This window comes from Pseudoliparis swirei, chromosome 18 (genome assembly GCF_029220125.1).
Source record: "Pseudoliparis swirei isolate HS2019 ecotype Mariana Trench chromosome 18, NWPU_hadal_v1, whole genome shotgun sequence".
Classification (NCBI taxonomy): domain Eukaryota; kingdom Metazoa; phylum Chordata; class Actinopteri; order Perciformes; family Liparidae; genus Pseudoliparis; species Pseudoliparis swirei.
Genome location: NC_079405.1, coordinates 4,203,898 through 4,221,788, shown reverse-complemented (window position 1 = coordinate 4,221,788; position 17,891 = coordinate 4,203,898). Strand labels below are relative to the sequence as shown.

The window sequence follows — 17,891 nt, the reverse complement described above, 5'->3', positions numbered from 1 at the left end:
GGAGTTTCTTTCCTCAGGCCATCAGGACTGTGAACTCCGACCTCACCAGGACCCCCACATAGACCCACACAACTGCCCCTCTTAGGCACACACACACACACACACACACACACACACACACACACACACTGTAAATATTGTGTTGTTGTTTTTTATTGTAAATAGTGTGTACTTGTTGCCCTTGCACATTCCTGCTGAGCATTGCCACTTTCATTTCACTGCACACCCTGTGTGTGTATGTGACAAATAAAACATCTTGAATCTTGAATCTTGAATCTTGAAATGTACGTTCTGGTCAGTGGGATTATTGGACTTCCACGCCGACTCCACGCCGCCTGCTCCTGTATCAACGAGGAACAACCTGTTTATAAAATGTGTTTTTAAAATACTTTCATAACTCAGTGGAACGATCTCTAACCTCTTGGCTCACATGCTTTATATTTTAACATTTAGACATTCATATTGGGAGCTTAAGCTTCACGAATAAACACCGATATTTACATTTTAACTTGGCGTTTGGTTTCATTGACGTAGTATTTCAAGGCCCCTGAAGAGACGCACATGTTCAACTTTAGAGCATCGGATGCATAAATACTTGGAGAACGAGGGCTCAGCAATAAACCAGCCTCATGTCAAACATCCGCGCCGAGTGGCTGTTTGGATGGAAGTTAATGTGATCATTTGGAACATTCATTTAGTTTTTTGATCTATAAACCGTTTGTTGGCCGTCATTTTATGTAATTTGTCTGTACATGACCCTCAACGCCTTCATCACAACCGGAGGGCCGTGTGGCGTTCAAGGCCTCTTTAGTGTTTTATGACTCTTGTTTTATGATACCTGACAGGAGGAGATGGAGCTCACTGCGACACACACACACACAAGTTGGAGACGCACAAAGTGCCTTATTGTACGTTTCGGGTCACGTGACCAATCAAATTGATGTTATTGTTGCTCAGGAGCCACAACAGGTTCGGGCTCCTGTGTGTGGAATTCTTTAAGATAAATAACCCACGTCTTTTGAGTTCAGTGTTGACTGACTACAGTCGTTAGTGTTGTGAAAACAGGCTCAGGCAAAGCTGCACTCAGGGCCTGCTGGTACAGGGAGGCGAGGGAAAAGAGTGAGGCGAGGGGAAGAGTGAGGCGAGGAGAAAGGAGTGAGGCGAGGGGAAAGAGTGAGGAGAGGGGAAAGAGGCAACGGAAAGGAGTGAGGCGAAGGAAAGGAGTGAGGAGAGGGGAAGAGTGAGGCGAGGAGAAAGGAGTGAGGCGAGGGGAAAGAGTGAGGAGAGGGGAAAGAGGCAACGGAAAGGAGTGAGGCAAAGGAAAGGAGTGAGGAGAGGGGAAAGGAGTGAGGCGAGGGAAAGGAGTGAGGTGAGGGAAAGGAGTGAGGCGAGGGAAAGGAGTGAGGAGAGGGGAAAGGAGTGAGGTGAGGGAAAGGAGTGAGGCGAGGGAAAGAGTGAGAGGGGAAAGAGGCGAAGGAAAGAGTGAGGCGAAGGAAAGGAGTGAGGCGAGGGAAAGAGTGAGGAGAGGGGAAAGGAGTCAGGCGAGGGGAAAGGAGTGAGGAGAGGGAAAGGAGTGAGGTGAGGGAAAGGAGTGAGGAGAGGGAAAGAGTGAGAGGGGAAAGAGGCGAAGGAAAGAGTGAGGCGAAGGAAAGGAGTGAGGCGAGGGAAAGAGTGAGGAGAGGGGAAAGGAGTCAGGCGAGGGGAAAGGAGTGAGGAGAGGGGAAAGGAGTGAGGTGAGGGAAAGGAGTGAGGAAAGGAGTGAGGTGAGGGAAAGGAGTGAGGCGAGGAAAGGAGTGAGGAGAGGGAAAGGAGTGAGGAAAGGAGTGAGGTGAGGGAAAGGAGTGAGGCGAGGAAAGGAGTGAGTTGAGGGAAAGGAGTGAGGAGGGGAAAGGAGTGAGGCGAGGGAAAGAGTGAGGCGAGGGGAAAGGAGTGAGTTGAGGGAAAGGAGTGAGGCGAGGAAAGGAGTGAGGAGGGGAAAGGAGTGAGGTGAGGGAAAGGAGTGAGGAGAGGGAAAGGAGTGAGGCGAGGAAAGGAGTGAGGAGAGGGAAAGGAGTGAGGAGAGGGGAAAGGAGTGAGGTGAGGGAAAGGAGTGAGGTGAGGGAAAGGAGTGAGGCGAGGAAAGGAGTGAGGAGAGGGAAAGGAGTGAGGAGAGGGGAAAGGAGTGAGGCGAGGAAAGGAGTGAGGAGAGGAAAGGAGTGAGGTGAGGGAAAGGAGTGAGGAGGGGAAAGGAGTGAGGAGAGGGGAAAGGAGTGAGGTGAGGGAAAGGAGTGAGGCGAGGAAAGGAGTGAGGAGGGGAAAGGAGTGAGGTGAGGGAAAGGAGTGAGGAGAGGGGAAAGAGTGTGTGTGTGTGTGTGTGTTGGCAGTCACAGGGAAGCAGGAGGACCCCCTGCTGGGCCTCCTCCTGCATCATCAGCCGCCGCATGCCGAGCTTTTACAGCGCCAGGGGCAGCTTCTTCTTCTTCTTCTTTATATGGGCCAACCCTCCTCTTCCTCGGCTGCAACCCCCTCCAGAGAAATGAACACACACACAATGAATGAAATAAAGAGTCGTCACCATTTAATTAAAATCGATTGTCAGGAGAATAATACACACGGCTGAAGTGATTCAAATACACTATATACATGTGTGTGTGTGTGTATATATATATATATATACACACACACATACTGTATGTACATATGATAAAACTATATTGCAATCTGATGTCAAAGCAACTGGAACTTTGAGGAACATCTTCACACCAAGGCATGGCTTCTCTTCTTCTTCACCTTTAAAATCACATTCTGCCTCAACATCAGATTTGTTGACGACAAAGTCCCCGAAACATCGGGCCACTCCAAACAGTTTGCCGCACCGTTATTGATTGATTGATTGATTTCGGGACGGACGACAGCGCCGGTTAATCAGTCGATACACGGAGACGGTTTGGAAACATTCACCCTGAAAATGTGCCGAGCACATTGGTAAAGATCTAAGAAATCATAACTTGAAAAAAAAGAAGAAAACTAACTCACAGTAGAATACTGCCCCCTGGTGGAGGAACACGGCCAACCATCCATTTCTGAAATCTCAATTAATTCACTTGCGGTCAAAAATAACAATAATAATAAAAAAGAGACGGGAGAGTCCTCCTCGTCCGTGTTGTGAGAATACTGGGAGACAAACAGTCAATATTTGTGCTGTGTCTCAACCTTCGACGGGAACTAAAAGCAACGAGTGAATAACGATTAATCACATCGGCCTCGAGGCGCAAGAAATACACTCCGTGTAAAAGTGTACCAGTGAAGGACGGACACACACACACACACACACACACACGTTGGCAGCACGACGTCGATGACTGATGAAAAATTGACGGTCTCATTGATTTTTTTATTTTTATTGATTTTTTTCTTCCCCACAAGCTCTCATCCGTCATCACAGCTGAATAACTGTCTGAGTTTTAGTGATGACGCAGCACAAAAACAACAAACCAAGGGTGTTGATGGAGATCGATAAGCAGCGATCGTACGGGCGAGAACGCCACTGGAACAACGATGAAATGGAAAGAAAAGAAAAAGAAAGAAAGAAAGAACTCAGCCAATGATGGCGTTTCAAAGCTCTCCGTTCATTCCCTGCGTGACAGCAATAGAACCATCACCCTGACATCCACAGATGATCGGTTCCATCCCGACTCCGCTCACGAGGGCGTCGGCGCCGGCACCTCGTACTTGAAGACCACGCTGAACAGCTTCCCCCCCAGGCGGTCGGCCAGCCACGAGTTCTTGATGACGGCCATCTTGAGGCTCTCGCAGCTGAGCGCGGCGTAGTAGTTGGTGTGAATGGCGCGGCCCATCCCCTCGATGATCACCAGGTCCGTCTTGCGCTCTCGCACCACCATCGCCAGAACTTTGTCCAGGCGGCTGCGGGGAGGACGGAGGACAACGGGTTGGTTTCACAGTAAGCTCCGCCTCCCGCTGCGGTCGGATGCATCGGCTGAATGTTAATGATGACACGTGATGTTACATCACATCACGTGTCATCTAGCAGACGCTTTGATCCAGAGCGACTTACAATAAGAGCATCAACCAAGAGTACAAACTAAGAACAACAAGAAGACAGAAAGTAACATTTCCTCAACATAGTCGAACTACAAAAGTACCATAATAAGAGCTATTCAAGTGCCACTGAAGTAATAATCTGTGTTTTACTCCAGATATAGTCGGAAAAGGTGTGTTTTTAGTCTCCGGCGGAAGCTGTAGAGACTTTCTTATTGCGTCGCATCCCACCTCAGATCCAGGCAGGGTGAACTGGAACCGCTTTGGACCAGCGCCAACCGGTCCTCCTTCAGGGCGGCACTGCAGACACACAGACACACCACAGGTCAGCAGAGGTTCACAAAGGTTTTGAAGAACGACACGGTGACCTCTGATTGGCCGCGGCGTGGATAATAAAAGTCGAGTATTGATGGTCAAATAAATAAAATGGCCAAAAGGGAAATGCACATCTGCTGGAAACCTCACATCTATATATAAGCATAAATCAATTGGGTTTATCTGATCTTACTGAACATTAAATGTAGTGACATTGATGTGCATCTATACATTTCTAATCTATTTCTAGATGATTTATATTCGAATATCATAGAAACTACTCGGGATGATACTCAGTGTTCTTACACATGTTGACCGATGGATTTCCAGGACTTTTAACTAAATGTCCAAGACCAAACTGAAATCTCGGTATAAACATGAACAATTTAGAAAATCTTGCGTATGGAGAGCGTACGCCGGCTTACATTTTGAGCGTCTTTCTTTAAAAAAGAATATTAATTATTTCAAACGCGGCGTCAATGAACACGTGATTATAACACATTTCCATGACTTTTTCAAAACTTTTATGATTTAAGTTTTTTTCCATGACTTTTCCAGGCCTGGAAATGACCATTTTAAAATTCCATGACTTTTCCAGGTTTTCCATGACCGTACGAACCCTGAAACACTCACCGGATCACCGGGTCCATGGCGGCGATGCTCTCGGTCAAAATCTGCAGTTCCCCGTTGGTCACGTCGTTTAACGCCGGCGCCGAGTTACTGGCCAACACGACCTGAGGAGGAGCGAGGAGAGATAGGAAGGTAAAACATGTCCTCATCACGGGGCGATCACAGCAGTACAGGTGAAGCTGGTCAGCCTCCACTCAGGCGATGATGGAGCCATTACATTTATCTTTTATTTCAAATAATTAGGATCACATGGCATCGGCTTCACCAAGTTTTTTTTTCTTACCTCCGTTCCCCGAGAGAGAAGCTCTCTGACAAAAGGCATCACCCCTAGGATGATGTCTAGTCCACTATTATCTACGAAAAACAAGGCACACTTATGAGGGGGACCCTGCAAGAGAAAACCAGGATGGATTGTATTCAAGCACTCATCGTCAAGGGCAACAACACAGAGAAATAGTGGGAGATATTACTGAGCGCTAATAAACTTGGCTTTGAAAGAGGAGGAGGAGGAGTCTGACCTTCAGTCTCTCAAACCACTGGTCGTAGGAATCCACGAGCCACGGACGCTCTGGAGGAGAAAAACAAAAACAAATCCGTCGTGGGACTTTTCTTGAACGACTCTTCTGCTCCATTTTGGGCAAATCACATAAAGAAGAGAAATACTTGGATACCTTCCAGCTGTCGCTTGGCCTGCTCAAAGCCAAACTCGGGATCGGACTCCAGGAGGCTGCAACGTCAAAAACAAGATTAGAGGACAGGGTCAAAGTCTTTAAACGTCGTGTTCTGACAGTCTTAAGCAACAGATTCAGTTTAAAATGATATAAAAAGAGAGAAAAGGCTGAAAACGGCAGTTTTATAGATTAAAGCTACGAAGCAGCAGCCCGTCTTCACTTCTTAAAGAGACAGGCGCGGTTATTACTGCGGCTTTAAAAAAAAGAGCAAGAATAAATCTATTTGGAGGGACTGTGAGCAGCACTGCAGTGCTATAAAACATTCTTAATAACATCTACTTTCAATCCAACTGTTGGCCGTCTGGCTGAACACAGCAGGGGGGAAACTCCCTGTAGCAGCATGAAACGACCAGGATACAGGAAGCAGAGCCGACCCCGTGACCCCGTGACCCCACTCACTCTGACACGGCCTTGGCTCCCCAGTCGAAGACGTTCCCGGCCAGGACGCCCCGGATCAGAGCGAACTGCCTCTCCTCCCAGCTCAGCACCTCCAGAGACTTCACCGCCTTCATGTAGTACTTGAGCGCCTTGTCGTTCTCCTGCTGCTTGATCTGCAACAGACCAATGAGCAGGGTTCATCCACATGACCAATGAACAGGGTTCATCCACATGACCAATGAGCAGGGTTCATCCACATGACCAATGAGCAGGGTTCATCCACATGACCAATGAGCAGGGTTCATCCACATGACCAATGAACAGGGTTCATCCACATGACCAATGAGCAGGTTCATCCACATGACCAATGAACAGGTTCATACACATGACCAATGAACAGGTTCATCCTCATGACCAATGAACAGGTTCATACACATGACCAATGAACAGGTTCATCCACATGACCAATGAACAGGTTCATACACATGACCAATGAACAGGTTCATACACATGACCAATGAACAGGGTTCATACACATGACCAATGAACAGGTTCATACACATGACCAATGAACAGGTTCATACACATGACCAATGAACAGGTTCATCCACATGACCAATGAACAGGGTTCATACACATGACCAATGAACAGGTTCATACACATGACCAATGAACAGGGTTCATACTCATGACCAATGAACAGGTTCATACACATGACCAATGAACAGGTTCATACTCATGACCAATGAACAGGTTCATCCACATGACCAATGAACAGGGTTCATACACATGACCAATGAACAGGTTCATACTCATGACCAATGAACAGGGTTCATACACATGACCAATGAACAGGTTCATACATGACCAATGAACAGGTTCATACACATGACCAATGAACAGGGTTCATACTCATGACCAATGAACAGGTTCATACACATGACCAATGAACAGGGTTCATACACATGACCAATGAACAGGTTCATACTCATGACCAATGAACAGGTTCATACACATGACCAATGAACAGGTTCATACACATGACCAATGAACAGGTTCATACTCATGACCAATGAACAGGTTCATCCACATGACCAATGAACAGGTTCATACACATGACCAATGAACAGGTTCATACTCATGACCAATGAACAGGGTTCATACACATGACCAATGAACAGGTTCATACTCATGACCAATGAACAGGTTCATACACATGACCAATGAACAGGTTCATACACATGACCAATGAACAGGGTTCATACTCATGACCAATGAACAGGTTCATACTCATGACCAATGAACAGGTTCATACACATCATGACCAATGAACAGGTTCATACTCATGACCAATGAACAGGTTCATACTCATGACCAATGAACAGGTTCATACACATGACCAATGAACAGGGTTCATCCTCATGACCAATGAACAGGTTCATACACATGACCAATGAACAGGTTCATACACATGACCAATGAACAGGGTTCATACTCATGACCAATGAACAGGTTCATACACATGACCAATGAACAGGGTTCATACACATGACCAATGAACAGGTTCATACTCATGACCAATGAACAGGTTCATACACATGACCAATGAACAGGTTCATCCTCATGACCAATGAACAGGTTCATACACATGACCAATGAACAGGTTCATACACATGACCAATGAACAGGTTCATACACATGACCAATGAACAGGTTCATACACATGACCAATGAACAGGTTCATACACATGACCAATGAACAGGTTCATACACATGACCAATGAACAGGGTTCATACTCATGACCAATGAACAGGGTTCATACACATGACCAATGAACAGGTTCATACTCATGACCAATGAACTGGGTTCATACACATGACCAATGAACAGGTTCATACTCATGACCAATGAACAGGTTCATACTCATGACCAATGAACAGGTTCATACACATGACCAATGAACAGGTTCATACACATGACCAATGAACAGGGTTCATCCTCATGACCAATGAACAGGTTCATACACATGACCAATGAACAGGGTTCATACTCATGACCAATGAACAGGGTTCATACACATGACCAATGAACAGGTTCATACTCATGACCAATGAACAGGTTCATACACATGACCAATGAACAGGGTTCATACACATGACCAATGAACAGGTTCATACTCATGACCAATGAACAGGTTCATACTCATGACCAATGAACTGGGTTCATACACATGACCAATGAACAGGTTCATACTCATGACCAATGAACAGGTTCATACTCATGACCAATGAACAGGTTCATACTCATGACCAATGAACAGGTTCATACTCATGACCAATGAACAGGTTCATACACATGACCAATGAACAGGTTCATACTCATGACCAATGAACAGGGTTCATCCTCATGACCAATGAACAGGTTCATACACATGACCAATGAACAGGGTTCATACACATGACCAATGAACAGGTTCATCCATATGACCAATGAACAGGGTTCATCCTCATGACCAATGAACAGGTTCATACACATGACCAATGAACAGGTTCATACACATGACCAATGAACAGGTTCATCCTCATGACCAATGAACAGGTTCATACACATGACCAATGAACAGGGTTCATCCTCATGACCAATGAACAGGTTCATACACATGACCAATGAACAGGTTCATACACATGACCAATGAACAGGTTCATACACATGACCAATGAACAGGTTCATACACATGACCAATGAACAGGTTCATACACATGACCAATGGGTGTCCAGGACTTTAAATCAAATTTCCATGACCAAACATTTTGTGAAATCTTGGTGTCCACATGAAAAAGTGAGAACATATCGTATTTAAACTGACAATGGGAATTTCAAAGCGTACAGTATGTAACCTTAGATGACTCAAACGAGAGACAATAGTTTAGATGAGAAGAATTAACAATAAACATTCTTGTCTTTTCAGTGACGGTGCGTTCACTCGCAGTGGGAAAAATGTGTATGAAAGAGCGTATGGCGGCTGATATTTTGAGCGTCATTCTTTTAAAAGCTTATTCATTCAAAAAAACTCAGCGTAAATGAACATATGAATATAACAAATGTACACGACTTTTCCAAAACGTTGGTGATTTTTTTTTCTTTCTGGACTTTTCCAGGCCTGGAAATAACCATTAATAAATTCCAGGACGTTTCCAGGTTTTCACCGACCTGTACGAACCCTGAACACTTTGAGGACATGTGTTCGCTTTGCTCGGCAAAAGAATTCCCGAGGCGGAACGAGATTGTCGCCGCGAGACTTGAGGAGACCAGAGCGGCTGCGTGGCACAAAGAGAGGATGCAGAGAAGAAGGGAGGAAAAGAAGAAGAGAAAGACGGATGGACGGGGCGCAGACCTTAGAGTAGGGGTCGGGAAAGTTGAACTCGTTCAAGCAGTGCTCCCTCGTGTCCAACAGACTTCTGACCGTCAGGGATCCATAAGCGCTGCGGGAGAAGAGAAGCACTCTACGTCAGCCGGGGAGAAAAACACACAACAACAACAACAACAGGGCCGGTTCATGCGCTGTACTCTTCACGCTGTTACTGGTTTGATTTTTGTCTCGACAACAGAAACACGTTGCCGAGCCGACCCGTCGAAACCTCCGAACATATTAAAGATGGTTTCTGAAACTACGTCATTTTCTTCCGGCGCTCCCGCTGATCGTTCTCGTGACGGAACGAAAGAATGAAACCAACGCAGACGTTGAAGCAAAAGACTCGAAGTGTAGTCGACCAGAAGCAGCCTCGGGCAAAACAAACAAACAAACAAACAAACAAGCCGTTCGTACAAAGGCTGGTGGCGGAGGGTCTGGAGCTTGTGTCGGTATTTCTGCCGGAACTTCTCGGCTCGCTCGGCCGCCTCCGGCATGTCGGGCTGACTGGCCAACGCTCTCTTAACCACCTGCTCCGGAAGAAAAACAAAAAAAACAAGAACCACAGATAATCAGCCGTGTTCGACCTCTGCCGTGCACAGGATGAGAAGGAAACACATAAAACAGTCATAGAAAAAGCTGACTCAAACACCAAATTAAACTTAACATTTCAATTTAAACAAGCATTTATTAATGCTCTCATGGGCACCCGCTGCTGGGATCCGGAAATCTCCCCACTGTAGGACTAATAAAGGATTATCTTATTTTATCTAATCTTAAATGTACCGTCCATTTCTGAGATTATTTAGTTCTCATATAGTTAAACCGGCTGAATTTAATATTTTTATATTTAATTTAATTTGTCATTAGTATTGTGTATGCATATATGTTGTATATATACATATATATTTTATTTTATATTTTACTTTGTATACATCTATATCTTTCACTTGTATACATCTATATCTTTCATCCCTGTTTTTTATATTTTGTTTTATATTTAATTTTTTATTCTTGTGTGTTTAGTTTATTGGTGCTGCTACTGTTACGACAAATTTCCCCTTGGGGATTAATAAAGTATATATCTATCTATCTATCATCTATCTATAGACGATACAACCGGATCTCAAGTTGAGATTTTACTTTTTTTCTCTCCAACAATGTAGCTTTATATTAATAAAAACTAAGATATCAATGGGAACTGAGAAATCCTTCAACAAAGAACGGAGCAATTCAAGAGAGACGATCCGTTTAAAACCTTCTCATTCACTCGTGAAATTCATAATTATTTCATCATTCTGTTCCTTTCTGTCAGTCAGCGTCCTATTTTCAGACTCCCCCCCCCCCCCTACCCCGTCGAGCGCCTCCTCGAAGCAGGACAGCCAGTACTCGCGGGCCGGCGCGTCCTCCGCCAGGTCCACGGTGTCGGGGATGTAGGACGAGGCGTCCTGCAGCAGAGGCAGGTTCACCAGCGTCCTCTCCAGGCGGTCCATCTCCAGCATGTCGAACTGCAGGCGACACGGTCGGGAAAACACGTCATAAGATTTGAAGAAGAAGAGAAACCGCAAAGAGGAAGATGCAAACGTTTTTTTGTAAAGCTCCTGGAAGCCAGCAGATTTCATTCATCGAGGGACACAATCGAGACTCCATGAGAGGACGACATCGACGGGTTTCTCTCGTGGCGAGTCGCCAAAGATGAGCTCAGAGCTAATGTTTCATTTGCACCAAGCAAAAGAAAAGCAGGAACTCGGGAGGCAGCAGCTGTTAGCGGGGGGGCGACCGGCATCACACCCGGGAACCAGAATGCAAAGCGGCCATAAAAAAAAACGAGTTAGTTACGGACGCCGCCGTGGCAGGACTTTGAGGAGAATCAAAACGCCACACGATGAGAAGAATAAACCTGCAGGGAGCAGAGTGACACATCCAACTTCCACAGTGGAGCGGTTACCAAACCAGAGCACACCAGCAGACGGAGACACTCACTGGGAACTGAAGGAGAGGGTTAGGGAGACAGAGGAGTGTGTGGAGAGGAAGTGAAAAGAAAGATCAATAAATGCCTTTGTGTGACCACGGTGACGATGGGGACTCTACACAGGAGATAGATACGTTACAATTAACAACAATATCAGATATGTGATGACTTCGGGAAGAAAGGGGAGAGAAAGCTGGTGGAATAAAAAATACAAATTAAAACTAGAACGGGCACTCGGTAGAGCGCATACCTTCGCATATCACAAGATTGGGCATTGAATTATGAACATGTTGGCATTAGTTGCATGCCAATTGTATAAAAATTGACCGTACTATGGTAAAAAGAAGATTTTGACCTTTTCATGATCTTGACCTTTGACCCGATTGATCCCAAAATCTAATCAAATGGTCCCCGGATAATAACCAATCATCCCACCAAATTTCATGCGATTCGGTTTAATACTTTTTGAGTTATGCGAGTAAAACGCATACAAATAAATAAATAAATACACGGCGATCAAAACATAACCTTCCGCATTTTCAATGCGACGGTAACAATGAACCGGCATTAGAGTGAAAATGGGCCATGAGGTTCTAAGAGGGCTCCTGGTGGTTCACGGTGGAACTGCAGACTCACCGTTCCGCTCCGTGCGCGCTGCATGGGATTCATGTCCGGAGAGATGCTCATCAGGCCAGAGCTTCCCGCGTAATTCTCCCCCCAACTGTACTGGTTTGGATCTAGATGGGTGCAAGATGCAGTTACACATTCATGACTAACGTTTAAATTATTGTGTGTTTAATCATTATTTAAGGTATTTTTTTGTTACTTTCTAAGTCGAACATCCGCTCTGTTACATTCTGCCACGGCCGTTAGTTAAATCAGGGTTCTTACACATGTTGACCGATGGATTTCCAGGACTTTTAACCAAATGTCCATGACCAAACTGAAATCTCGGTATGAACATGAACAATTTAGAAAATCTTGCGTATTGAGAGCATACGCCGGCTTACATTTTGAGGGTCTTTCTTTAAAAAAAATATTAATTTTGTGTAAACATGTGATTATAACATGTCCAGGACTTTTTCAAAACTTTTATGATTTAAGTTTTTTTCCATGACTTTCCCAGGCCTGGAAATGACCATTTAAAAATGCCATGACTTTTCCAGGTTTTCCATGACCGTACGGACCCTGTTAAATGTGTTTTTGTAGAAGACGAGCTGGCGGTTCAGTGGTTTCACGAGTGAAGTTACGGGGTTTTATTCAGACCTGAGGTCTGAAGTCTCCTTCGAGCATGAGTCGTGTGTGGCGAAGCGATCGCATGCGTGACGTGTGTGAAAACCACGGTGATCACAACGGATCTGCTTTCATCAGCAAAGATGTTTTGACATAAAAGGCAAACTGCTAGAACACTTTTCTTTCTTCCCACACTGATAAATGACATTTACGCGTTCCAGCCTAACATCTATCAACATGTAACGTAAACTGAGGACAACGTTGTGCTTTAGTGCCGCGTGTTCTCCTTACTGTCCTCCTCCGCTCCTTTAAGGAACGCTCCGATGGCCCCGAGATAGCCTTCGTGTCGGAGGAACAAGGCCTGAACTTCACCCTGTGAAGAAAAAGACGACGGTGACGTAACAACACTGGGTCGAAGGTCAAGTTCAGGGGGCACGATGTCCTCGCGGCCGGCGGAGGGAGGAGGGGGGGGAGGCCTTGCCTTGGTGAAGAAGTTGATGCTGTAGCTGATGGTGTGCATGGTGACGGGGTGTCCTCTGATGAAGAAGCCCCCGAAGTACACGCGGGACAGGTTGTGGAGTTTGGCGTACAGACAGGCCAGCTGCCCGATGTCGTTGCTGATCATATGCAGGAGGCTCTTGGCCATGTCTTCTTTGGGGAACCCTGCCGTCCAGAACGGAGTCATATAAAACGTCTCTCTATAGATCTATCGGACGACTCTAACTCGACGGTCCGGCGCCTCACCTTTATCAGTGGTCGCAGATTTTCCAAAACTGCTCGCGATGAGATCTCCGGTCAAGCCCAAAGACCCGTAAGAGCCTCCGTAGATGTCTTTGACCAGCATGTCGACGCTGGTGTGCTGCCCCTTCGAGGCCAACTGCAGCAACTCGTCAAACCTCTACGGGAGACAAAGAGGGGGAAAGTTCACGAGGCTTAAGGGGGAAAACTAAAAACAGCAAAACGAGAGCAAAGTAGTGGAGGAGACCTTTGTTTTGGTGAGCAGCACTCCAAGGCCCCAGAACGTCCCTCCGCCTATTGAGCTTCCTCCTATCCGCTCAAATTTGTCCTCAGATTCCACCTGTTGAAGAGAAAGAAGAACGGGACGTTGCCTTTTACTACGATAAGAAAAAGCTGCACGTCATCAGACGACGAGCGGATCGTCAAAACAACTCCCAAACTAGAACGGGCACTCGGTAGAGCGCATACCTTCGCATATCACAAGATTGGGCATTGAATTATGAACATGTTGGCATTAGTTGCATGCCAATTGGATAAAAATTGACCGTGCTATGGTAAAAAGAAGATTTTGACCTATCCATGACCTTGACCTTTGACCCGATCGATCCCAAAATCGAATCAAATGGTCCCCGGATAATAACCAATCATCCCACCAAATTTCATGCGATTCGGTTTAAAACTTTTTTTGTTATGCGAAGAACACACATACAAATAAATAAATGGCGATCAAAACATAACCTTCCGCATTTTCAATGCGAAGGTAAAGACTTTATTCCACTGGACTTATAAATGAAAACGACTAATCCAGACTGCTCCGTCTCGACCGGGTGGTCGTTACCTTGACGATGGACACGCCGGAGCCGATGTTCACCAGCAGGTACGGGAAGATGTCCGGTTGGGTCGTCTGGAAGCGGAACTCGGAGTCGGCGTGCTTGGTGTACACGAAGGCCTCGTGGGGGATGTTCCTCAGCACGAAGTTACAGCCCTTGATGAGGCAGGTCATCTCGTCCTCTTTGTCCACTCTGAAAAAATAATCCATTCGATTGAATCGTAGCAATATGCAACTAGAACGGGCACTCGGTAGAGCGCATACCTTCGCATATCACAAGATTAGGCATTGAATTATGAACATGTTGGCATTAGTTGCATGCCAATTGGATAAAAATGTACCGTGCTATTTTGACCTTTTCCCCGATCGATCCCCGGATAATAACCAATCACCCCACCAAATTTCATGCGATTCAAGAAGACTTTGACCTTTTCATGACCTTGACCTTTGACCCGATCGATCCAAAAATCGAATCAAATGGTCCCCGGATAATAACCAATCATCCCACCAAATTTCATGCGATTCGGTTTAATACTTTTTGTGTTATGCGAGTAACACGCATACAAATAAATAAATAAACTAGAACGGCGCATATCACAAGATTGGGCATTGAATTATGAACATTTTGGCATTAGTTGCATGCCAATTGGATAAAAATTGACCGTGCTATGGTAAAAAGAAGATTTAGACCTTTCCATGACCTTGACCTTGACCTTTGACCCGATTGATCCCAAAATCTAATCAAATGGTCCCTGGATAATAACCAAACATCCCACCAAATTTCATGCGATTCAAGAAGATGTTGACCTTTTCATGACATTGACCTTTGACCCGATCGATCCCAAAATCAAATCAAATGGTCCCCGGATAATATCCAATAATCCCACCAAATTTCATGCGATTCGGTTTAATACTTTTTGAGTTAGGCGAATAACACGCATACAAATAAATACACGGCGATCAAAACATAACCTTCCGCATTTTCAATGCGACGGTAATTACTAGACTAAGACTCAAACTCCCAAAGACGGACGTCAGCGAGTCATATACGTTTGTGACGAGTGCTGTCACCACCTTTTATGCAGAATGTTATGTACACATTTAAATGTCGATTGTCTGCAGCACACAATGTAATATTCTTAAATGAGACAACACAAGGTGACAGACGGTCTTCTTCTCATTCTGGAAACCGTGGAACATAGTAATCTGTTTTTTAACCACGAGTGACTTGATGAACTGTGAGGATTACACCTGCGTCTTGAGCGTTGCATTTCTACTTTGTTATTGTAGCATGAAGACACACGTCTGAATGAATGAAGTTGAGCTCTTCAACCGGTGAGCTGAACAAACAACGTGCCTGCTCTGGCCTCCTGAACAATCGAGTGTGTCCTTTGTTTGATAGGAAGTGGACCGTTGTTTATTCCAGAATATGTCGGATCTCCTCCTCCCTTTCCTGTTTAAGTTTGCCCATGCAGAGTCTAGAAGTTCAGACTCACCTGAGCCCCAGTTTCCTCTCGATGAGCTCTTTGTACTTGTGCGCCCCTCCGCCCGTGGCTTTGATGACTTTGGTGTCGTTGTTGACCAGGTGGTCCCGGACGAAGTCCAAGCACGTTTCAATGTAGGCATTTTCAAACTTTATAAAGTGCAGCCGGGCAGTGACCTCTTCCTGCACAGATATTTCATAGAGCTCGTCACTGGTGGTCTCCTGAGGGACACACACACACACACACACACACACACGCATGAGACGGACACACAGGAGCAGAAGAGAGTGAACACTTCATTATATATACAGCTGGTATCAATCAATCAAACTGTATATCAGACTCAGGGAACATTAAATATAATGACATACATACACCTAGCAATGTCTCCACAGCTTGGACTAGTAGCCTGTGGTAACTGTATGTTTCATACAACCAAGATTGTTTTATTTTCATAGTCAAAAAAATGCATACATAAGATTTCTTACAATCTTTGGAAAGCATTAACCCCTGCAGCCACACACCTGGCCTCTTCGGTGATATTATCACGGCATCATTAAAGTACACGTGAAGATCCGGAGGCATTATGCATGCAGGCAAACAGGCTGGGTCTGTGTGTCCAACACGTGACACAGGACGCCACACTTTAGCATAAAGTGACGTCACGCAGACACGGTGCATTACCTTTGTGGCGTGGTCGAAGGATCGCACTTTGGCCACCTTGTGCTGGACTGTCGAGTAGTAGGCGAGCTTCGTGAGGGATCCCCCTGCGCGAGCAAGACAGACACGAACCCCGTCAGCCACCGGCAGAATATTGAGAATCAAGACTCGTAAAAACTGCGAGGCTGCAGCGACAGCGAGCTCAACAGAGACACACGCTAGCTGGAAGCTAACACCAATAATGACGCACCTGTCAAAGTTAGCGCGGGTTTTAAATTTTTTTTAAATAGATAAATATCCTCCTGAAGCCTCACCAGACTCCCGACTCGGAGGCGAACGGACTCCGCTGTCAAACAAACGAATACGACGCGCACAGCGTTAGCTTCGCCTTGTTTACCTTCTCCTACAAGTCACGTGTTGTCATAGCTACGTGAACGCGGAAGTGGCTGAATGAATAGACAAAAAACGCGCGTATTCCCGGGGTACCTATGTCAATGGCGAACCGCTTCGCGTTCTCCAAGTTGCGGAATATCTCGTCGGGCGGCAGAGTGATGCTTTTGTCCATGGTGTGTCCACTCGTGCTGCTGTGGATTCCGCCGCAGTCCGCCATGGTCGCGGCAACGGTCTGATTCTGCGTGCGCGCCGCGCCGTGGCGTACGTGCGCGGCACCGCCCCCACCAGTCGTCCAATCAGCATCCGCCTGCACTGTGCGGCGTGTGAGGGTTCCAGTCTTCAACCTTCATTAACCCATTCGTTTAGCTACATACTTCTTTTTGAAACAAATTTAATTAACTTGATTAACATCTGAAGAAAATAGTAAATTTGTAAAAATAATGATTGTCTTTATGTATTATTTACAAGTTTACTCTCAACTGTCACGAATTTTTAAAAATAGAAAGGAGTAGACTACTGACTACTGAGGAGAAGGTTAACTGGTTTTGCTTATTATTCTTTCGAATTGACAATAGATGATGACGTGTTATTGCGTGCTGCTCATACTTATTATTTAGATGTGTGCCAGCTATAGACTCAACAATATATATAAATAATGACTATAATTTTAACAAACCACAAATGTATGTTTTTAATTCTTAAGAAGGTTTTATAAATGAAGTAACAACTACTGTAGCCTTCAACTGATTGTTTGCCCGTTGAACTTTGACCCTTTCACATGCAGCAGCTGGCAGCTAATTCATAACTCATTTATTTTTACTTTGTTAAAACCCACCAGACTTCATTTTCCAATCCTAACGGAGATCCCAAGTTGTCTAACATGTGTATAACTAATGCACAATACATGTCGAATATTTCCATTACATGATGAAATGGAGCAGCGAATGAAAGAAAAAAGATATAATACAAAGTGTAATAAGATGTTTTTACCAACCCCTAATCTGTTTTTGTGTTGTACAACTGCATTTGAAGTGCGCATACACAAACCAACCACTAGATGGCACTGCTAGGCCAAAATAG

At 45.2% G+C, this 17,891-nt stretch overlaps 1 protein-coding gene across 3 annotated transcripts; it reads right to left on the bottom strand.

Annotated features, from left to right (window-relative positions):
• Positions 1-2,535: 2,535 nt before the first annotated feature.
• On the bottom strand, positions 2,536-17,055 carry pank4 (pantothenate kinase 4 (inactive)). 3 transcript variants are annotated; one of them, XM_056437143.1, is made up of 19 exons: positions 16,905-17,054; positions 16,443-16,525; positions 15,771-15,979; positions 14,284-14,467; positions 13,693-13,785; positions 13,452-13,605; positions 13,189-13,370; positions 12,999-13,080; positions 12,111-12,211; positions 10,855-11,010; positions 9,920-10,032; positions 9,488-9,575; positions 6,114-6,265; positions 5,655-5,710; positions 5,502-5,551; positions 5,267-5,371; positions 4,987-5,087; positions 4,270-4,338; positions 2,536-3,903 (listed from the first exon to the last, which is right to left on the bottom strand). In XM_056437143.1, the coding sequence occupies exons 1-19, from the start codon at positions 17,026-17,028 to the stop codon at positions 3,681-3,683; spliced, it is 2,325 nt and encodes a 774-aa protein (XP_056293118.1). In that variant the 5' UTR covers positions 17,029-17,054; the 3' UTR covers positions 2,536-3,680. The 3 variants fall into 3 exon arrangements, 2 of the variants coding, with proteins under 2 accessions (XP_056293118.1, XP_056293117.1); XM_056437142.1 differs by having other exon boundaries at positions 12,999-13,370; XR_008834370.1 differs by lacking the exons at positions 2,536-3,903; positions 4,270-4,338 and having other exon boundaries at positions 4,998-5,087; positions 5,267-5,337; positions 16,905-17,055.
• Between the last annotated feature and the right edge of the window lie 836 nt (positions 17,056-17,891).

Bases quoted from the DNA above. Each gene is read 5' to 3' on its own strand.
- pank4 (XM_056437142.1), bottom strand. From the start codon at position 17,028: ATGGCGGACTGCGGCGGAATCCACAGCAGCACGAGTGGACACACCATG. The intron at 15,980-16,442 runs GTAATGCACCGT...TGTGTCCCTCAG, and splicing joins CCTTCGACCACGCCACAAAG to GAGACCACCAGTGACGAGCT. The intron at 11,011-12,110 runs GTGAGTCTGCAG...TGTCGCCTGCAG, and splicing joins AGCGCGCACGGAGCGGAACG to TTCGACATGCTGGAGATGGA.